Below are 23,288 nucleotides of genomic sequence, written 5' to 3'. Positions count from 1 at the left end.
TTTGATATAGGGCAATTAAAAATGACAAGTCTTCTGTACGTTTACAAAAAGAACACAAATTGTCCATTTCTGTGTTTGTAAAAATGCTCATTCATTTAGAAAACCTCACTTGTTTTACACTGAAATCCTTCAAATATAAAGGAAGTTATATATTTTGACTAAGACCTATTTACACTTGTGTAAGAGCGATATAATAAATTAAACTCAGCCGGAAAAAAAAAAAAAACCTCAACTGCTTTTGTTTTAGCAAATTTGTTAACATTTGTGTATATTTTTGGGGACACATGGTTTGCCACTACAAGACTGTTTCCCTCTAGCACGGTCTTAGTGTCTTATTTTATGGAGATTGTGGTTTATTGCTCCTATACCTTTCTGCAGCAGGACTACGGCATGTTCACACAGCTGAGCAGGAACCCTGGGCATCTTCCTTCTGGTCAGTAGAAAGGTCCCTTTACTGGAAATATGACCATAATTGTCTATCATATGTAAACTGTTGTGATAATTCAAGCAGATGATTGCTTAAGCGATGGCAGAACAGTGTCTAAAAGACTGTTCCACCAGTGCATGTGCATTCATTGTTTATAGTGATTTTACAATATAATCTTTAAATACTGTATTCTTAAAGAGACATTTTATTGCATACATACAGAAACAAAACAACCTTTATAGAATTTTTATTTTTTTTATTGTTATTTCTGGAATCATACACATAAAAAAATCAGGTTCATTTATTTTCACAACATAAAATAACAACGACAAAGATTCTTAAATTGAAATGCATTTAGTTAGTGCTCATGTCGGAAATGTGAGAGCTTGTGTTTTTCAGAAACACTGATTTTGGGGGTGAAGTACGCAGGGGGGAAATTCAAGTCTGTGTGTGTGTGTGTGGTTGAAGGGCTGACTACCTGTCTCTCACAACCATTCTGCCTCCATACAGGCTTGCAGTTTCACTCATCCATTAAAATGGCATCATTGCTCTATGCAAATTAAAGCCCTTTTAGTACATACAGTAACAATACAATAATACCTCTCCAAACAATATCAAATTAAAAAGAAAGGAAGGTAAAGAAAGATGCTGTTAGCTGTAATGACATCTGTCCTGCTCCTCAACTGTCGCCGCCTTCCAACTTCCTGGGTCCCTGTTCTCTGCAAATAAGGCGGGGCTTATAATCTCCACCTTTCAGAGCACTCTCCAGCAGCTGATTGGTCAATGAATGGGAGCTCAGTTAGGTGTAAAGTGACACTGATTTTGTTTTAGGAGCCTTTAAACTAATTATATATACTTGCTGGGGGTCATTTTCAGCACAAGAACTCAGTATTTTTTAACATTGACAAAAACTTTAATGGCTCCAGTGAAATCCGCAGAGAGCAACACTTCAGTGTGGTCTGTTTTCAGGGCCCCTGAGGAAAAGAAGAATGGGTTACTTTTGTTCAGTGCACTGTTGTGATCTCACAATGCTATTTGGCAAGGTTCCAGTCAGTACCTGATGGGATGGTCTCAGAGTCGTCCGTGCTATCACTCTTACGGTCCGAGTCGGGCTTCTCTGTCCCTGGCTCCTGAGGCACGATGAGATCCGGATGCGGAGCAAAAATGGCTGAAGTAACTACGGCATTATGGGCTACAAAGCAGAAGGCACATATCATTTAAGACCCTTAAAGTACATACGATAATTGTTGTTAGGACTGCACTACTGGAAAAAAAAAAAAAATCAAAAACCTACAAGTTTGCTGTGCTTGTTGGTAGGGCCAAAAAATGTGTGATAATTTTTGTCAATATGACTGTAAAATAATACTAGTAACAATAGCACTAATAATAATTAAATCAAATGAAAGAAATTGACAAATGATAAAAAGTAAATAATATTAGTATTATAGTTTTATTCCTGGAAAATCTGTGTAACTGCTTCTGCTCTCAGAATCCGATTCATTTTTGTTCCTTCGTATTACCTTTGATCCCTTCCCAGAAGTCATTGCGGTCTCTCCGTACAGAGGTGAATTTGCTCAGGTCATGGTATGTGCTCCAGATGTACACATACTTGTCCTCTGAGCCACTCACAATGAAAGAGTAGTCGTGACTGCAAGAACAAGACGAGATCCTTGAGATTGACTTCAACTCTCCGTAGAAGTGTAGGATCAGAGATGGACATGTCTTTCAGACTCGCTCCTCTCACCTGAAGCTGGCTTTGATCTGACTGCTGCTGTTCACATAGCCTTTGTACTTCATTGACAGAGACAAATCTCTGAGGTCATACAGACGAATGCGAGAGTCGTTCGACGTCACCAAGATCTGCAGAGGAAAAGGAGATACGCATTAACTGAGACGTCAAGTTTTTTCACCTTGATTTGAATAAAAACATCATTATTTGTGTTATACTTAAGTAAACAAGAAGAGTTTTAAGTCTAACTGCAGGCTTTTTCTATTTTCAGTCTAACACATCTGTCTTACCTTGTTCTCTCCTGGCAGCGGCTCAATGCCTGTGATTTTGCGGCCCACACGGTTCCTGCCTCTCGTGGAGCGAACATGGATTTGGGTGTGATATTTAAGGCGCTGAGCAGAATATGATTAAAGAAGCAGTAAGTGATTAATAATCAACAATTCCTAAATCAATGTGATGTACATTCTGTTTTTGGGACTCCTCTCTTTTAGATGAAGCAAAGAACACTCACCTCCGTGTCATAGAAAATGCAGCGTCCATCGTAGGTCCCAATAACTGCATATTTTCCATTCTGGCAGAAGTTAGCTGCTGTTATCAGGCGCGTCTGTCCGTCCACCTCATTCCACAGTGCCACTTTCTTATCTGGGATATTCCATAACCGCAACTTCCCGTCCAAAGAACCGCTCAAAAAATACCTGTCATCCTGAGAGAAAAACATAGCCATTAAAGCAAGGCCACTTCAAAGTGACAGTAAAAGACATTTATAATGTTTCAAATCTTTCAAATTCAAATAAACGCTCTTTATCTGAACTGTCTATTTATCAAAGAAGAAATACATCGTTTCAATGATTTTCAACATTGAGAAGAATAAGAAATGTTTCCTGAGCACCAAATCAAATGATTTCTGAAGGATCATGTGAAACTAAAGACTGGAGTAACGATGCTGAAAATTCAGCTTTGCATCACAGGAATAAATAACATTTTAGAATACTTTTTTGAATCATATTTAACTATAAATCTTTTTTTTTTTTTACTGTATTTATAATTAAATATATCCATCCTTGGTGAGCATTAGCATACGTACCCTGGGATGAAATGCAATGGCTGTAACAAAGTCTATGTGCTGAAAACAGCAGAGACACTCCCTCCTGGAGATGTGCCACAAACGAACCGTCTTATCCATCGATGATGACAGCAGGAAGTAGTTCTACTCAGAAAAGAAGCCACATAATTATGTCCTTATTTAATGAAATTGCTCTTCATTATACTGCAAATTTCAAACATTTTCCAGACTTAAGTGGTTCAGTGGAGCAATGATGACCGTAATCGCTCACCTTCGACCAGGACAGATCCAGCAGGTCAGCAGTATGACCCTTATACTTGCAGAAGGGAACTTGCCGGAATGGCAGGTTTCTGTCCTCTGTGTCTGCGTCTTCCACTGCAGCACCAAACTGAGCAAGCGAAAGGTTATCTTAGAGAGAGTCAGCATGAAATACAAAAAGAACTGGGGGTGGGGTGCCTTACCCCTCCTTCAGTATCGGATTTCGAGGAACACAGACTCTCCTGAGAGGGAGATGGGGACACACGTCCTAAAAGGGAATAAGAGAGACCAAAAAGGCTTTAAAAAAAAAAAACAAAAAAAAAAAATCAAACCCAGAACAAAAATAGTAATTACAGATATTTCACACAATATTTGTGTGTGATTATTAAAGATTCACTTCTTTAGTTTAGCAACAAGCTAACACCCAACTCTGTCGTCCATGCACGCAAAGATCTACTTGTGTGGCAAGCTGCCTTTGTAGAAAGCTTGAGATGGCTAAGAAGCCTAACAGTTCACTAGTTTTGCATACAACAGCTAGCTGTTCTGCTATGGAATTACATTTGTTTCAGTAATAATGACCGAAACTTTATAAAACTGAACGTAACTTTTTCAGAAACTATCAAAAATATGCCATTACAAAAGAAGAAAAACACTATGAAAATGAAAAAAATGAACTCAGTCGCACAGATTTAACATGCTCTTCAAATATGCTTCATTCTTTGTTAATGTTTTTCAAAGATTCGTTTTTGCTAATCATTCTAAATTCATTGCCACAGATTTCGCTTACGTTTCGCAGTTTTTCGTTTGGTGTTTTGACACAGACCTCTCGTGGGGGCGGTTTTAACAGTGATCTACTCTGACTGGATAGTGATTTTGATGGACAGGTGCTCTCTGACCAGGAAGTACAGATGCCACCCAGTGGCGCGCATATTGGAGAGCTCTCGCGGTGATTAAATATGGTCTGTACCGCAAAGAATTCTTTTACACAGACAAAGTGAAAGACATTAATTTTAAGCTCATACACAGGTTCTACACTGTAAAGAAGTGTATACAAAGATTTAAATATGACATTGATCTTACATGCTCTTTTTGTTCGAGTTCTGAAGAAACTGTACACTTATTTCGGTCATGTCACTACACTCAGAAACTTTGGGATGATATTGGTGTGTTTGTCAAGTGTAAGATGTTGCCAGGCTTCTCAGTACATATGAAAAACATTATTTATGACTACATTATTGGGTATTATGCCTCTGACCCCACAAACGAAAATAACAGTTTTGTTATTAATTAAAAAAAATTCCTAAACAAATTTCACATTCACAAATGCAAATTCTCTGTCTTCTCTGTTTTCCTAAAAGAAATGGAAAACTATATGAATGTAATCTCAGTGTCTAATAAGAAAGATATAAGGACTGTTAGATTTGCTCTAGCTTTGATCTCCTTGTTTAATTTTGTTCAGATTTTGGCCCCTTTTTATTCTTTATGTTTTTTTGTTTTTTTTGTGGTGGATATTATGTGATGTATGTTTATACCTTTGTATGATTTTGTTCTCTGCATTAAAAAAGGCTCTCGCGGTGATTTGTATGCAATACGACGTGCCTTGTATTACTAAATATATAAATAATATTTGGCCTTAGATTGTCTCAGTAAAGATGAGCTCTCAGGAGACACGGAGCGGCATCGTCTTCCTCCTCCTCTTGTCCTTCAAGGCAGCTTGAAGTAAGCTTGTGTTACTGAAGTAACCAATAACATCGATACAAGTTTTTCATGTTACAGTGTGCAAGTGTTACAGTTTGTTGCGGGTTATTATTGTCTTCAGTAACACAAGCTTACTTCAGGCTGCCTTGAAGGACAAGAGCTCATCCTTACAGACTCAGACGATCGAAGGTCAAATATTATTTACATATTTAGTAAAACAAATCACAATCACGAGAGCTTTCCAATATGTGCGCCACTGAGTGGCGTCTGTGTACTTCCCGGTCAGAGAGCACCTGTCCATCAAAATCACTATCCAATCAGAGTAGATCACTGTTAAGCCCACCCCCACGAGAGCTTTGTGTCAAAACACCAAACGAAAAACTGCGAAACGTAAGCGAAATCTGTGGCAATGAATTCAGAATCCACGATTAGCGAAAACGAATCTTTGAAAAACATTAACAAAGAATGAAGTATATTTGAAGAACCTGTTAAATTTGTGCGACTGAGTTCATTATTTTCATTTTCATTGTTTTTTTCTTCTTTTGTAACGGCATATTTTTGATAGTTTCTGAAAAAGTTACGTTCAGTTTTATAAAGTTTCGTTCATTATTATTGAAACAAATGTAATTCCATATTGTGCATAAACTCTACATGGGCAGCAACACAATAGCGCTGTTTTGAATGTCAGTGGCTTTCACTGATTTCCCTGTGTACTTCCTAGACAAAGATCAAACTTAACCTCTGGCTAAACTACACAGTAAGTGGTGATTCATCTTTTAAACGTAAATCTAGATCTAGAAATTCACGTCATTATGCCAGGTCCATTCAACACATTTGACAACCAGAAAGTGTTCAAATACATTTTGGGGCCACTGTATGAACTATGTACAAGATGTTTTAAATAGAAATAACAATCTTTACATACAAGACTGTGCAGGTGTGTGTGGTTACCTTCTGTGTTGTATTTTATTCTCATGTTGTTGAAATAGTCATAGGCGTTTTTAAGGACCCAGATCCGAACCACATTATCCTGCCCCGCAGTAGCCAACAACCGGCCACAATGAGAGAATTTCATTGTCCAGACGGCACCCTGAGAAAGAAAGAGGAGGAGTGGTCACATCACTAAATAATTAACCATCCACATTACAGATCACAAAATGTGCTAAAGTTCACATTAAAGGTCACACACACGCTCTCCTCACCATGTGTTCTCCACTCAAGTCCTGCACTACTTTGATTTGGTCAAAGTCAAAGGGCCCTTTGAAGCTGTGAGCAGCTTTAAACTTGACCGGCCGGGTGTACGGCATCCCCTCATCATCACTGGAGGATGGGTCGTCCTGGTCTGTGTGGAACACCTCATCCCGAACGCTTTTGACTTTATTGACTGCTTTCTCCCCGTATTCCTCCGCCAAGTGCTTGGCTCTCTTCACAGACTTACCCAGAAACTTTTTCAGCTGTGTACTGAGTGAAAGAAGAAGAACAGACAGAATCATCCTGAGCGGTCCTTCAAGATATAGGTCTTTTATTTGGTAAGAATTACACTACTATTCAAAAATTTGAGGGTTTTAAAAGAAATCGATGCATTTAATTGATCAAAAGTAACAGTAAAGACAATTGTAAAGTTACACAGATTTCGATTTCAAATAAATGCTGTTCTTTTGAACTTTCTATTCATCAAAGAATCCCGGAAATAAATGTTTCATGGTTTCCATGAACATATTAAACAGCACAACTGTATGTAACATTGATAATAATAAAATGTTCCTCTAGCACAAAAGCAGCATATGAGAATGATTTCTGAAGGATCATGTGACACTGAAGACTGGAGTAATGATGCTGAAAATGTACTTTTGCCATTACAGTAATAAATTGCATTTTAAAATATAATGAAATGAAAAAACTCTTTTTAATCATATAAATGCAACCTTGGTGAGCATAAGAGACTTCTTTCAAAAACAAAAATCATATAGACCTCAAACTTTTAAAGGTTTAAGTACATCATAATTCCTCATAATTGTGTATTTTCACTCAAGACTGTGACTACAGTTCTAAATCGACATCCATCTCTTACGTTCTCTGTTTCAATTTCCCTCCATCTGTGTCTGTTAGTGCAGGCTGGGACTTTTCATCATCATCCGACTGTGCTGCATCATTTCTGACAAAAAAAAGAAAGTGTGAGATCCCAACCTAAAGTGTTCAGAGCTGCTGGCTTTTTTTAAATTAGGTTGCATATAATCCTGATGTAAAATGAGAAGACAGAAACACTGATCCAGGACCAGATCCAACTACCCAACTGTTTCAGATTAACCACACTAACAGAAACTACAAAACTGATATCAGCTCACCATTATGAAACACTTGTGTTTAAGTGCTTTGAAATCAGAAGAGAAACAGGGATTACATGCCGTCTCCCTTCAAAAAGTCTGTAGGTTTCATTCTGGCTGATAAAACGAGGGCAGATGAGAGTGTAGCGAATCGGATTACTGAAAGGATTCGATTCTACTTCCTGAGGGCACCACCACATCAGCACAAGCAGAGTGTCAAAGAAGGAAAATGATCTTTGATAGTACACATGAAATGTAAAATCAGCTCAGAAGAGTTCCAAAACTCTGGATTGTGTATTATAGGATACAGTAGGGCATTTGAGGCATCTTGAAAATTTGACACATTTTTCCATGGAACCCAACTAAAGAGCTTAGATTCAAGCTAACTGTTGGTGGTGCATTATGGGAAATGCAGCTCTCTTACGAGATATACTCCTTGGTCCTCCTCATGATGTGCAGTGTGAGTGGGTTGATTCCATTTGGTAGTTTCTCTTCTGCCTGAATCAAAGGGATCTCCTCACCAGTGTCCAGATTCTTGATCATCACACTCGCAAGAATCTCCTGCACAACAATAACACACAGATCACCGGCTTGAGTAATAATCATTATAAGAGATGCATTACACCAGGCCATGTAAAATACAACCAATCAAAAGCCTCTCCCAAATGAATGAATGAGGACACAGCCACCCTCCTAATCTGGTTCTCACCCACGTACCTGCATTTCAGCTAATCAGTTACGACTACTTTGTGAACTAACCGTATTGATGCAGTCATGCTAATAAAGTTTAGAATGTGTCCCTCACACTTGTGAGTGCTGCAGGAATGCGTTCTAAAACCTGGAAGCAAGTCCTGGATCCATCATCCCAAAATCAATGGTTTTTTTGACTAAAACGCCAAGTTTATTCTACAACATAAAATATATCCGTTACAATCGCACTTGAGATTTTTACTAGATGGTTACTAATAAGTGGCTAAATGGAACATTAAATGTCATTAAGCCAAAAAGGTAAATTCTTCTACTTTTACAGTCTTGTTTTATTTATATTTACGCTCTTGCAAACTATCATAACTCATACTGTCCAACATGCAGATTTTAAATAAAGACTGAAAGAGCTGTTGGAAACTTAGTGGTGCTGTTGTTGAAATTATTTGACTGTTATTCAATTTGTTTAAAGCGTCGCACTGCGGACTAATTTATTTAGGCTTTAAAAATTCAGAAAAGCTGTTTTCACTGGTGAAGATTATCTTGATGAACAAAACTTACAAGAATGTTAAACCTTTGCTAGTCACAGAGCTTATTTTCTGCAGCAATCCAAAAGCTAATGCAAAAATCCTATTGGGTTTTTGTTGAGGGAACCAGTGTGATGCTAACCTCCAGGTTGGCCCACAAAATTACATCAACTCTGCAACAATATAGGTTCGTATGAATGCAAGTATGTGCGCACACACACTACCTCATCTGTTAGCTCTCTGCCTGAATTAGATCTTGGTCTTTGCGGTCCAGCAGTGTCGCTTCCACTAGAACTTGATGTCTGCTCATCGTTTTCCTGCTTATACAAAAGACCAGATATAAATGTATGATGTCAAATATTCAGTGTGAAATCTGAATATTTCTATTATTTGAAATGGCTGTTCAAACCTGTGCAGTGACCACTTTATCACCACTAGTGGCGCTAGCGAGGTCCAGTGAGTGCTGGAGTTCTTTAGTAATACATTGTACTGTGGCGTTTGGGCTGACCAATCCACACGGCTCATCTGTTGACTCTACAGAGACTGAACAATCATATAGAATATTATCGCTATAGTCATTTATTAGTTCATATTTCATATTATACCAATAATAAAAGTCAATCACAATAGATAAGAGTTGCATTTTTACTTGTTAAACCAGCAATATTTTAATAATAGAACTTTAATAATAAACTTTAAAGTCTTACCTTCTAGCCCTGCTGGTAGCATCACTTCCTGGGATTTTTTAGCTGAAAAGTTGGGGCGTGAGGGGGGAGGCGGCCTTGGAGGTGGAGGCCCAGTGGGCGGAGGTGGCCTTGAGGGTGGCTGCTTCTTGGTGCTAGCTACAATGTCTGGCTCCACTGTAAACTGTCTGGGAGGTTTGGAAGGGCCAGGGCCATCTGCATCAGTCATAGGGACTTGCTCTAGAATATCAGCTGTTTCTGCACACGGCAGGGAGGCAGGTTGTGATGGCTGACCCAAAGCGCTTGTGATGTCAGGAGGGGGTGGCATAGCCTGGTCCTGACCTGCTTGGGCGGGACCAGCCACATCCGGTGCTCTGTCCTGAATGTCCTGTGATCTCACTTCCTTCGGCCTAATGTCAGGCAGCTGCTCAGAGCGACCAGAGTCATGTGGCATCCCATCAGGATCCTCTGGAGGCAGCAGGCCGCCTTCAAGAACCAGGTTTTCTTTAACACTGCAGCCTTCTGCTCCTGCCTTCTCCCCTTCAGATGTGGCTGGACAGGCCTCCTCTCCTCTCAACAACTCATCTTCCACTCCACTTTTCTGACTCTCCTCTATAATACTATCAATGATCTGAAAAGAACAATCAGAAAGAGGGACAGTCAGAAAATTGTGCTTTATTAATGAATAAAGCTTTGTTTACACTAGGCATCTAATCTCATAGTGTTTCCCTACAACAAGCAGTTGACTGATATATCGGACAATATTTGCCATTTTTAAAATATTGGAATTGGCCGATAAGTTTTTCTGCTTGGCAGGTGGGACTTTTATTTTGACGGTGCTGAGAAAGCCAGCACCTGAACACACAGTGCTCACACTCTCCCTCCTGTTTACTGTCGCCGTTAACAGTTCTGTCTAATACAGATAGAAGTCTGTCTAATAATCAGACAGAACGGTTAAACAAAGGAATTAATGCATACAGAAAGTATTATAACGATTGATTTTAGAATATTTGTAGTTCTAGGCAAATATTATAATACTTTCTCATTTGCCGTCAGCATTAAGCAAATCCATATTTATATAATTTAAACTTATCTTTGAATAACTAATGAACATTTAATGTCACAAATCTTGCAAACTTAGTCGAATCCAGCGGTGAGATCTTGTGAAGTGTGTATCCAGCATGATCGCGTGTTCTCTGTGTGACGGTTGGTCCGTGTGAATTGAATGCTTTAAACTTTAAACTTGTGATTTCAAATTATGTTGTGCTTTATACATTTGCCCACTGCCATATTCATGTCATTTTTTTCTCTTTGTGCTGTATGTAAAATGAGTGTTACCCTGGCTTTATTTGAAAAATATGATTCCCAATGTGCACAAACTTCCCAGACTACTGAGTGCCCAAGAAGGAAAAGCAGAGTGTCAAACTAACCTTGTTGGTTACAGTGTTTACTTCCTTTTTAAATATATTTTGTATTTAAAATTTATTTATTTGTGAAAAATACTTTGCCGTCTAAAGTGTAAGTATGTTTACTTTACACATATATTTTTTAATCCATTGTCAAATGATTTAACATTTCTTAAATAATAATAAAAAACATTTTACATTGGCTTTATATCAGCTATTGGCCCCCCTGCTTTCAAGATATCGGCAGTCAAAAAAAACCAATATCGGTCGACCACTACCTACAACATCAATAATGACTTCTGTCTAAAGAGGGCTCAGGGTCCACATTTATTGATCAAGAAGAGTTTGGCATCCAGCCCACTTGCAATACATACTCCGGAGGAGCAGAATTATCAAGAGAGTTTCAAACACATATACCCAGCATCTGATTTTTGTTTACTGCCACAAAATACTTGAGTCTGTTTTGATGCACGATTTTCCCTTCTCTTTAAAAAGTTGATAGTTTATTTAACAAGCTACTTATTTTTCTATCCTAACTATGCATGATTAGACAGCATGTTTAAGATTTAATATTTGCATTAAGCATTTTTCTTGCTGGGTTGCTTGCAACTGACCCGTTGACATAGACCACTTAAGAGAAATGACTTGCTTTTGGGGCAGACATCCAATAGCAAACATACACTAGAGAGCACAGCATGCTTCTTTTATAATTACTTATAAGTGAAACAAAGAGAAAATGAAAAAAATAAATAAAGATATAAGGTATAAAAAGTGGCATGTAAGAACTGCAAAGCTTTATCATGGCCAAACCTGAAGAGAATCATCATGGCGGGATTCAGGCCGAGCCAATCCAGCGGCGACTACCTGTACCACATTTTCTGCAGGACCCTACAGGCAATCAAAAGCAACAAATGAAAAACCATCCAATTCTCAAATACAAATCCTTCATGTCAGTTTTTTTTTTTTTTACAGAATTTATATTTTCTAAAAAATGTCAAATGTAAAAGGTCCTTACAGAGTCAAACAGAGTTCCAGAATTCTCAAAAAGTTCTTTGAAAAGGCAGTTTTGTTCGGCAGGATCGGTTTTATTTAAATGATTAAACAGAACTAGAGCAGAGCCTCAAACTCTACTATAAACCTCAGATCATCTTTCCACCCTGCACTCATGTGACTAATGCACTTCACTAAAAGGTTAGAACCATCACTCTACTAAGACTTATGACTCCAACAAACCCATACACTGGCCAACACACAATCTGACTCTACGAACCCCCTGCCCCTCGCATGTTCATTTAATTATATGTTTTTGCTCACATTATTATCTTCAGCTATAAAATAAAGGTGATGTGCATTCAGTTCTACTTAACACAATTTATCAATGTAATCAAGGAAGTCTGCAGATTCTGTCTGGAAGCACCCGAAGGCAAATGCTGCTAAATTCCTTTCTATTTGCTCAGTAAATTCTCAGTAAATTCTCTTTAATAACATTTTCACTAAAAAGAACATTTGTGAAAATAAAAGAAAAAAGCTTACCCCAAGCTGAGGAAGTTCAAACTTTGCAGGGGACCTATAAAGAGTCAAAGAACAAATAATTAATAACACAGGTCAACAGTGCCAAGATTAATATACTCATATCATGAATCACACACAGCTCCAGTTTGACACTTGTGCTTACATACTTGTTCAAAACATGTAAGGAATTTCATGTAAGGAAAGCCTTCATTTGCTTCAGCATTGTATTAGGTCAAGATAAGACTAATTAGTACACGTCAATCAAGTTGTGTGTGTACACAAACAGACAGCGGGTGTGAGGGCTCCTCCCAGCACTGAGTTCACATAAAGAGGTCTGAGCCTAATTAAAACTAGCTAGTGTGGCCTGGCTGAGCCAGCTTTCATGAACAGACAAGCCCCTCAGTCTAATTCATAACACACCCTTTAACCAGCTACTCTAAAAGGATTAGTTCAGAATAAAAATGTCCTGAAAATGTACTCACCCCCATGTCATCCAAGAATATCATGCCTTTTTGTCTTCAGTTGCAAAGAAATTAAGTTTTTTTTTTTTTAAGGAAAACATTTCAGGATTTTTCTCCATATACCACAAATGCTCGTCTTGCACTAGCTCGACTTCACCGATAATGTAACGTAGTCACATTGGAAAGGTCACGTATGATGTAGGCAGAAGTACCAACCCAGTGTTTACAAAGCGAGCATGCAAAGAAAGTCAAATAACCTTTACAAAAAAGGTAAAACAATGATGTCGGATAATTTTGAAATTGGAGGAGAAAATGAGATTTTGAACCCGAGTACACAGACAGACGAAGAACAAACTGTACCTGACCTTTCCAGCTAGTGCTAGATGAGCATTTGTGGTTAAAAAGTGTATAATTTTACTTTTTTTTTTTTAAACTGACTGATCGTTTTGCTAGATAAGACCCTTATTCCTCGGTTGGGATTGTGTAGAGCTCTTTGAATCTGCACTGAAACTGCAGTTTGGACCTTGAACACGTTGGCTGCCATTGAAGTCCATTATATGGACAAAAATCCTGGAATGTTTTCATCAAAATCCTTAATTTCTTTTTCACTGAAGAAAGAAAGACATGAACATCTTGGATGACAGGGGGGTGAGTAAATTATCAGGAAATATATATTCTGAAAGCGAACTAATCTTTTAACATGAGCACAAACCTTTAAATAAGCCTTCAGCAATCTCTGATGACATTGTCAAAACTTTCCTCCGACACATCACAGCTCTTCTCACACACACCTTTGGCCCCAGCCATGCTTTTCTATACTTGACAACATGGAGACTCGTTCTTCACAAAAGAGCAATTATTTTTCTGAACCATCAAGTCCTCAAATCTTTGTTCACATTGAGAATCACTGGGTCTCTGAGTCATTCGGCTCCTTTTTCTGAAAATAGCAGTCATGTTTGTGACTAAAACCTAAAGCCTCAGTCCAAATACATGATTTACCAAATGGCATACTGTAATTTTATAAAATGTCTATATTAGTAGTGAATGGTACATGAATACAGTGGGACAATGCAAACTGGACTGCATTTCTGAAGGGACAGTTCTCATAAGATCAGGTAACGTTACATATCCTCATATTCTTCCAAACCTCAATCTGAATGACTTTCCCTCATCAATGGAACACACTAAGAAAGGTTTGGCAAGCTGAAATTAACATTTTTGGGATTTTAACGCATTTAAAATCGTTTGGTTCGAGTCATAACACCAAAACAACATAACGGCAACATCAGCTGAACGCTACGTGTCAAAGCGAGATTGAGGCTGTTCAAAACCACTCAGCTGACTCGAACGTCCAAAAAATACTGTCCAGGTAGACAGCTCACTACTGTAAGAGTCATATGACTTTATATATCCACATAATAAACGTCATATGGCTGTACAGAAGCAGTAAATCTATAATCTAGAAATGGGGCAACTGTTTACAGCTTTGACAGGTGCAGATTTTATTCTCCATTCTCCTAACAAACATCAGACATCAAACTGGCGTAATAAAAGTAATCTGTATTTTGTTAAATTGAATATGAGACTCACGCATGAGGTGAGGGAGTGAAGTTGACATCTTCCGCCGCATCGTAAAACTCCTCCGTGTCGCTGGTGTCCGACGCCATTGAGCCCGGGCTGCATACAAAGGCCGCCGCCACTGTTGAGGTTCCAGCAAACGATGAAAAAGTCCCAGATCTTGTGAACCAGAAAACGAGAAAATAAACGTATGAATGTGTATTTAAGGTCTCCCGCGCGTCTGCTGGGAGGCCGCTCCGCTCACCTGAATGCACGATAACGCACGCAGACACACGGCCTAGACTACAAGACCTGACAGCTGGGCTGAGCTTTATTTATTTTAAAGCAAAATCACCCGGTTATGTCGATCTGATCAGGCGGTAGAGCAATGTGAAGATGCGCCCTAAGCTTTCCTTGCGGACTGTCAGTGACCCTTGCATATCGAGAAGATCCTCTGCCGGGATTTATGATCGAAAACAAACCGAGAGGAGGAAGAGAAACGGCGACAGGTCTTCTCGCGTCCACCAAAATCTCGCAACATCTCGCGGTGTTTGGAGGCACAGCTGATCTGTGCTATCTATTGTGAAGCATAAACGCCCGATCTGAGGTTGTTCCTATGAATCCTTGATCAGAGAAAGAGGGGTTTATATATATATATTATCCAAAGCGACTTACAGTGCATTCAGGCTATGCATTTCTTACCACTATGTTACATTTGTAACTCTTTGGGGAAAAAAAACGAATAAAAAAACAATACATATACATGTATATATATATATATATATATATATATATATATATATATATATATATATATATATATATATATATATATATAGTCCATTACTTTCATAATATTTTCATTTATCACATTATAGTAACTTGCAGTGCACAATTCATTTAAATTATCACAGTTTGGACAAATACACCTAACTACAGTCTGCAGTCAACAAATTTGCTATAAAGTTGCCTTAATTAAATGTGACATTATCACATCTTGAATTGCTAATAGGAAGTGTATGATGATAATGCTTTTATAGATCCCTCAGTCCAACTGTAGTACCATCTACTACTCAGAGTATATTAGTAAACAATACAGTAATGTTATCCCGAACAGTGCTTCATATACACTGATATTTATACAGTACCGTCCAATTACATCCTAACTACGGACGAATCAACCAATCGCTGCGCGTATCCCGCGCCATGAACTTCTTTTGGTAACGGAAGTTTTTAGTATCAGGAATGGATTGACATGATCGTAGACCAACCAGCAAGACGTACGGCACGTATTCCCTTGAGGCTACAGCCAATGAAAAACAAGAAAGGAGGGGCTTTGTGAGGTCCATGAGTAGAGAGGATTTGGGGGTTTAAGAAGAAAACAAGGGTAATTTCCAGAGGCTGTGGTAAGTCGAAACGGCTTTTAAAAGTTTATTTGTTTATTATTCTATCTGGCAAACTGACATATCAGTGGCACATACGTAAAGATACACATCATTCAGTACGAAAAGTAGCTTGTTGTCAGCTGAAGCTAAATGTAGCAGCAGCTGAAGCAGAGCTGCGAATGGGGAGCAATGCTTCAGGTTTGGTTCTTTCTTCAAGCGAGTAGAGCTGATCTTTCAAGAACGGACATATCCAGGAACACGGCTTCAATCACAGCCCCGGTTCTGCCGTTACACCGGTGTCCGCGCGGGCTCGCGGCGGGGTCCGTGTGTACTTACGGTGTTTGTTCACACATAAACAGGACCAGACATTTCGCCAAGAGTCTCTTCCACAACCCCAAACTCTGTGTCTGAACTAACAACGAGTACTACAAACACAACGAAGTGCAACTAACAAATAGATGCCTGGTTTCGGTTCATTTAAGGCGACTCTGATTATCTCTTAAGTTGCTTTGGCCGGACCCCTGCTGTTCTGTTAGTGACTGAGAGCTGTTTCCTTTTGTTTGTGTTTGGCTTCACTTTCCAACACGCATTTCAGTTTTCATTGTGCTGTTGTAATAAATTAACTCGGTAAAAGTAAAGGAAAATGTTGGTTCAGAATTGTCACTTTGCTTTAGATAGGATCTGATTGATTCAGTAAATTATAGGTTACTCAGTTTGATATATTTTTGGTGTCTGCATCAGATAAGTCAATATAGCAATCTGAGGAATGTCCGGTTACTAAACCAGTTAGTACTTAGCTGTTGAATGTGTTATCAAACAGCTTTTGATCATTTCTAGATAAATTTTAGGAGCTCCAGACATCGGGCACTTGCTTCGGCTGTCAGAGTGTGACAGAAGTAGAGCTCCATTATTAAGAGCATGATTCAGAGCAGCTGGGAGCTGTAAGGGCCACCATGTGCTCATATGCCATGACAACAGTAACATAACACTAATGGCTAAAAACAAGCTCTTCTACCAGGGGCTTCTGGCTAAAAACCTTAATTTAGCATTATGTCCTGTGTTGTGTATTGTCCTTATCGTGTCATTTGTTGCTACACCTATATTTAATATTAAGCAAGCACATGGTTTGACATGACTAAAAGCACTTGGAATTTGTTTTTCTTAAACTAAAGCGATTCAATGGGGTATGTTGTTTATATTTGCCTTAGACGAGAACATATAGCCAGTAACAGAGCTATGAATACTCTTTTATGGGTCCTGTGACTACAGTTCCTCTCTGCTTGATGGGGGAGAAGATACAGTTGCAACACAAATTCCTTGATATAATTACTATTTTTATTTATTTATTTATTTATTACATTTATTAAACCACCATGCTGCCTTTGTTACTGAAATAATGATACTTGGATTTCTATTTTTATTGTTCACCAAGAAGATTATACCTGAAATCTCTTGTCTGTCTTAAGATGACATTGATATGTGGTTTAGCACTCATATAGTGTAGTAATGTGTCAGAAACACACATTTTGGTGACACACACTTATAGTGCTTTACAAGATGATTCACCATACATTTGTCCTGTTTTAATAGTTGTATGACCTATTCAAGTTTGTATGCTTCATTTATAGAAATAGTTCAGTCATGTGAAAACTTGGTCAATGGCTAAAACAACAGCTTGTTATGCACTGGCTGGTATAGATCGTACATATTGAGTTTGACAGGGGTTATAAGGGGTTTGATGCTGTCGTTGCTGTGTTTAATCCAGCATTTATTTCCAACCTCACATTCAGTTCTGAGTGATGGCATGAACAACACAGTATCACGTTACAGATGAAGAATAGCCTCTAATCAGAGAGAAGGGATAATGAAATGCACAGCAGGGTTGTTAACTAAAATGAAAACCAAAGTGACTTGAATTAAAATGAACTTTAATTGAAATAAAATTTACTAATCTTAAACGCCTTATTAGAAACGTTATTTTCACTAGTTGCCAAGGCATCAATGTCTCATTTTATTTATGTACTAAAATTACTAAAGCTAAAACTGATATGAACTATATAGACATACTTAAAAACAAAAAAAATGGGGAGGGGGACACACAACAAAATTACTAAAACTTTGACCAAACTTAAAATGGAAAACAGACTATATATATATATATATATATATATATATATATATATACAGTACAGACCAAAAGTTTGGAAACATTACTATTTTTAATGTTTTTGAAAGAAGTTTCTTCTGCTCATCAAGCCTGCATTTATTTGATTAAAAATACAGAAAAAATGTAATATTGTGATATATTATTACAATTTAAAATTGTTTTAAAATTTATTATACTTTAAAATATCATTTATTTCTGTGATGCAAAGCTGAATTTTTAGGATCATTATCACATGATCCTTTAGAAATCATTCTAATATGATTATTCATTATCAAAGTTGGAAACAGTTCTGCTGCTTAATATTTTTTCAGAACATGTGATACTTTTTTAGGATACTTTGATGAATAAAAAGAAAAAAAAAAAGAAGAAGCTATGTTTTTAAAATATAAATATTTTGTAATAACAATATACACTACTGGTCAGTAATTTGGGGTCAGTAATTTTTTTTCTTTTTTTTTTAAATAAAATTAATACTTTTATTCAGCAAGGATGTGTTAAATTGATAAAAAGTGATAGTAAAGAAAATATATTATTTGAATATATATTATTATAATTGTTTTTTTTGTTGAATAAATGCAGTTCTTTTTAACCTTTTATTCATCAAATATATTAGACAGCAGAACTGTTTCCAACACTTATAATAAATCAGAATATTAGGATGATTTCTAAATGATCATGTGATAGACTGGATGTTACATGTGACACTGAAGGCTGGAGTAATGATGCTGAAAATTCAGCTTTGCATCACAGGAATAAATTATTTTTTTTAAGTATATTAAAATAGAAAACTATTATTTTAAGTTGTATTAATATTTCACAATATTACTGTTTTTTCTGTATTTTTGATCAAATAAATGCAGTCTTGATGAACAGATGAAACTTCTTTCAAAAACATAAAAAATAGTAATGTTTCCTAACTTTTGGTCTGTACTGTATATATATATATACATATATAAGCAAAATTATAATGACTGTCATTTTGACAGTTGGGTCTTTTTTTCAATAGACAGAATGTTTCAGATTTACAATGTTAGAAAAGGTTTATTAAATAGAAAGAGTGACTGTGGACTTGACATTGGCAGTTCTATTTTGTCCAGCTCTGACCGTTTTAAAAGCATGTGTGTGGCAGTTCATTTGAAGTTTATGACTAAACCTGAACGTCTGAGGTTGGGGTTGTTTAGCTCAGCTCATCCTTCTTCTTTTCTGACCTCTTGTCTGTTGCTAAGACACAGTGGTTGCCACGGCAATGGGGAAGAATTGTACAAGCCACTGAAGTGCTGAAACTTTTCCCATGGTGCCATGCTTTCAGAAGTGCCCCTCTTCATATCCTGGACCGAGTCTTCTTCATGCAATCAGGAACTCAAAACATGAATTGAGCAAACACTACCAGAGTCAAGTGAAAAAAGGAAGACATGGTTTTGCGGCTTCTTTTGTGTGCTTTTTTCAATAGTGTTTATTTTTCAAGCTCTCGACTCTTGAGGTTTGTAGAGCTAGTCTGGCATATAGAAAGTGTTTTGTTACCCTGCTGTGAGCAGTGTTGTATAGCTGTGTATTTTCTAGGTAGGCTACAGGTTGTCATCAGTATTTAAAAAAAAAAAAAAAAGTGACGAAACATTCAGCCGAGTATGGTGACACATACTCATAATTTGTGCTCTGCATTTAACCCATCCGAAATGCACACACACAGAGCAGTGAACACACACACACACACACACTGTGAGCACACACCTGGAGCAGTGGGCACCCATTTATGCTGCGGCGCCCGGGGAGCAGTTGGGGGTTCAGTGCCTTGCTCAAGGGCACCTAAGTCGTGGTATTGAAGGTGGAGAGAGAACTGTACATGCACTCCCCCCACCCACAATTCCTGCCGGCCCGGGACTCGAACTCACAACCTTTCGATTGGGAGTCCGACTCTCTAACCATTAGGCCACGACTTCCCCGTCATAGCTGTTACAGGTTGTTGTTGGTATTTTTTATTTTTTTTTGGAGGGGTATTGCATGTTCAAAAAGTGTATTTAATTGGTTTTGACTTCTTGATTGCAGTTGTTCATTCTTTGTGATGGCCATACAGAAGCACAGAAGGATGAGCCCATGTTCGCTCTTCTGACCACACATAATTCTTACAGCAGTTTGCTTTTTTAATCTTTGAGCTGCACCCTCTTGTAGAAGAAGCTGTTAAACTCTCCAGCTGGTCATTGTGATGGTCACAGTTTTAGTGAGATTGTCTGTACAGAGGTGGCATTCAGTGACTGCTGCTCTGCTTTGTTTCTTTATCTGTGAGAGAGGGCTATGTAAAGTGACCGATGATGATGTATATCCTGTGATGATTTTCTTTTCTGTCTCCTGATCAGATCGGAGAGAGGAAGGGAGTGGGGCAGACAACGCCCCAAAATATGAGCAGCTAAATATTAATAGAAATGTCATATGCTGTACTGTTGCAAATACTCAGGGACAGAGGCAGTAGTGAATGGCTATCATGTAAAAAAATGTATGGTAATGTTTGCTGAAAAAAAAAAAAAAGATTGCATTTATCAGTGTTAAATTATTAGTATTTTATAGTTTAAGTCATCATAAGATGATGCCACAGGTAACCTGTATGTAAAAATAGAGGAAATGAGCATGAACAATTAAATACTCATAAAATCTCTAATATCAGCCGATATATTGTGCATCTCTAGGAAAAATGTAGGGCTGCTCCGATCACGATCAGCCGATTGTCATGCGCATTTCGTCAGTAAAGCCGGTTCTCTAATCAGCGGTAAATTCCATCAGGTGCGTGATTTCACATAGAGCAGCTGTTACTACACAGAGCCAATGTTAACTGAGAAGATGCGCAAATCCACGTTCATTTTCAGCGTTTATTTGCGCATCTTCTCAGTTGCTCTATGTGAAATCACACACCTGATGGAATTTACTGCTGATTAGAGAACCGGCTTTACTGACGAGATGCGCATAAAGATCGGCCGATCGTGATCGGAGCAGCCCTAGAAAAATGTTTGGGTGGGTTGTAAGGATGGGTTTGTGCCATATGAAAATGGGCAATGGGCTTTAATTACATCACAGCAATGAACATGACTTGCTGCTTGCTTTCTGACTGTTTGTTCTGACTCATTTTGAGTGGACAAAAATCTGTGTCTTGCAGTATGTGATATTTGTATTTTTATTTTTTTGTCGTACTGTAAATATGAAATACTTATAGCAGCTAAAAGTGAAATTGCTTAGCCGTGCTGCCTACTAGCAAAAGCAGGGGTCAGTAATATTAACATTTTTAAAGGAAATTATTACTTTTATTCAGCAAGGTTAAAGATATTTTTTATAATTTTACTGTTTTTTCGAACTGACAGCTGTGTACGAGTGTCTAAACCAGCAGATTACATTTTTTTAAACATTTTAATTAATATTTAAGAAATTTGAAATCATTTGACATTGGATTAAAAAACAAATGTGTAAAATAAACATACTTTAGATGACAAAGTATTTTTCACAAATAAATATATATTTAATAAAAATATAATTAAAAAGGAAGTAAACTCTGTAACCAACAGGACACTCTGTTTTCTGTGAAGTTTGTGCACATTTGGAATCATATTTTTCAAATAAAGCCAGGGTAACACACATTTTACATACAGCACAAAGAGAAAAAAATGACATGAATATGGCAGTGGGCAAATGCATAAAGCACAACATAATTTGAAATCACAAGTTTAAAGTTTAAAGCATTCAATTCGCACGGACCAACCGTCACACAGAGAACACGCGATCATGCTGGATACACACTTCACAAGATCTCACCGCTGGATTCGACTAAGTTTGCAAGATTTGTGACATTAAATGTTCATTAGTCATTCAAAGATTAGTTTAAATTATATAAATATGGATTTGCTTAATGCTGACGGCAAATGAGAAAGTATTATAATATTTGCCTAGAACTACAAATATTCTAAAATCAATCGTTATAATACTTTCTGTATGCATTAATTCCTTTGTTTAACCGTTCTGTCTGATTATTAGACAGACTTCTATCTGTATTAGACAGAACTGTTAACAGCGACAGTAAACATTTGCCTTTGCGATATCGGCCTTGCCGATATATCGGTCAACCACTGGACTTAACCCACTGAAAATAAATTGATTAAATGAGATTTTAGACTTATCTTGATTATTTCCAGGACTCATGATTCTCCTGTCTTTCTGCTGATATTTGAAGGTGTTCTGGGGTTTTGTGCCTGGGCATGGACCACCCTGTGCATAGAGGAGACACCATGTCCATTGGACTACACGACAGGTACTGTGCAATGTATGTCATCTCTTTTTTTTTTCTGCACACATATACATATACTACACATTCTCTGTACGTTGTCCCTGTGCAGAGACGCATGCATTCTCATTTACCTTCTCTCCTGTCTGGACACCGTCCTCTTGGTTTGCTTGTGCATCTGTTTCTGTCATGAACCGGTTACACGCACATGCTCTGAAGCTTCACTCTCTCACACGTACACCTTCGTCTCATGTGAGCTGACATCATGGAGGACATCATTAAAAATGGGACATTTGTCCGGCTGTGTGTGTTTACATTATACAGTCATCACAGATGACTGATAACTGGAATTTCTTTTTTTTTTGGTAAATCCTACTTTATAAACTAGGTTCTTTGTTTGTAATGTGCTGTAACGCTACCATATTCATCAATTATACATCACTCTGCCCTTCAGTTAGTTTTATTACTATTACTTATTGTAATTTTAATATTACACTTTTATTCTGAGACAAAAACGGGTTTCCATAAATCATAAATTCTCTCTGCCTATGATTCATTTTTCATATTCAATTTTTTTGATATTCAGTAAAGTGCTGCAGGAGTAAATGATTTAGAATTTTTGTGCTTCTAAAGCATGTAAAAATCGAAATATCTTGCTGGTCACGGAACTTATTTTCTGCAATAATCCAAAAAGCTAATGGATTTTTATCAATGGAACCATGGTGATGCTAAACTTCTGGGTTGACCTTATGACCTATAAAAATACATTATCCCTGCACCATTTTCTGACATGTATTTGGAATGTTGAAGTTAGTTAAAGGGCCTTCAGAAAGTCATATGCTTCAGCAAATGCACGCTCTCTTGTTTTTGGATGTATCTATACAGTTGATTTGTCTTTTATTAATGTTATTGTGACGCATATCTAATGGGTTTGTCACAGACTAGTGTTGTGATGATGAGTGAGGCTGAGAGAGGGCAAATATTCTCAAGCTGCTGCTTTCAGTGTGCACTTTTCTGTTGTATTATGGATACTTTACTGTGTCTTTGTTTGTTGTTTAATGTGTTGTTACACCCATTTGCAATCAAATTTTCTCTGTGGCTAACAGCTATAGAAAATGATCTTGAAAC

At 37.6% G+C, this 23,288-nt stretch overlaps 2 protein-coding genes across 4 annotated transcripts in view; one reads left to right on the top strand and one right to left on the bottom strand.

The window, feature by feature from the left end:
- Positions 1 to 662: 662 nt before the first annotated feature.
- LOC132139555 (WD repeat-containing protein 44-like) lies at positions 663 to 14,888 on the bottom strand. 2 transcript variants are annotated; one of them, XM_059547998.1, is made up of 20 exons: positions 14,616 to 14,888; positions 14,384 to 14,530; positions 12,354 to 12,387; positions 11,631 to 11,708; positions 9,439 to 10,045; positions 9,141 to 9,274; positions 8,956 to 9,048; positions 7,924 to 8,060; positions 7,247 to 7,330; positions 6,378 to 6,636; positions 6,127 to 6,265; positions 3,681 to 3,745; positions 3,491 to 3,607; positions 3,241 to 3,363; positions 2,668 to 2,859; positions 2,447 to 2,548; positions 2,172 to 2,287; positions 1,948 to 2,075; positions 1,485 to 1,619; positions 663 to 1,401 (listed from the first exon to the last, which is right to left on the bottom strand). In XM_059547998.1, exons 2-20 carry the CDS (start codon positions 14,458 to 14,460, stop codon positions 1,313 to 1,315), a joined length of 2,709 nt encoding a protein of 902 aa, XP_059403981.1. In that variant the 5' UTR covers positions 14,461 to 14,530; positions 14,616 to 14,888; the 3' UTR covers positions 663 to 1,312. The 2 variants fall into 2 exon arrangements, with proteins under 2 accessions (XP_059403981.1, XP_059403982.1); XM_059547999.1 differs by having other exon boundaries at positions 14,706 to 14,888.
- A 760-nt stretch (positions 14,889 to 15,648) lies between these two features.
- The window catches only part of LOC132139554 (kelch-like protein 13), a 51,100-nt gene continuing 43,460 nt past the window's right edge, over positions 15,649 to 23,288 (top strand). The window contains exons 1-2 of one of the 2 annotated variants that reach the window (XM_059547997.1): positions 15,649 to 15,756; positions 22,110 to 22,187. In XM_059547997.1, the coding sequence (XP_059403980.1) occupies positions 22,135 to 22,187 (53 nt within the window). In that variant the 5' untranslated portion in view covers positions 15,649 to 15,756; positions 22,110 to 22,134. Of the gene's footprint in view, positions 15,757 to 22,109; positions 22,200 to 23,288 lie in introns of both variants that reach the window. The other variant, XM_059547996.1, reaches the window with a different exon arrangement.

The sequence above is a fragment of the Carassius carassius genome, chromosome 4 (assembly GCF_963082965.1).
Source record: "Carassius carassius chromosome 4, fCarCar2.1, whole genome shotgun sequence".
Lineage (NCBI taxonomy): Eukaryota > Metazoa > Chordata > Actinopteri > Cypriniformes > Cyprinidae > Carassius > Carassius carassius.
This window is presented reverse-complemented; position numbering and strand designations above follow the sequence as displayed.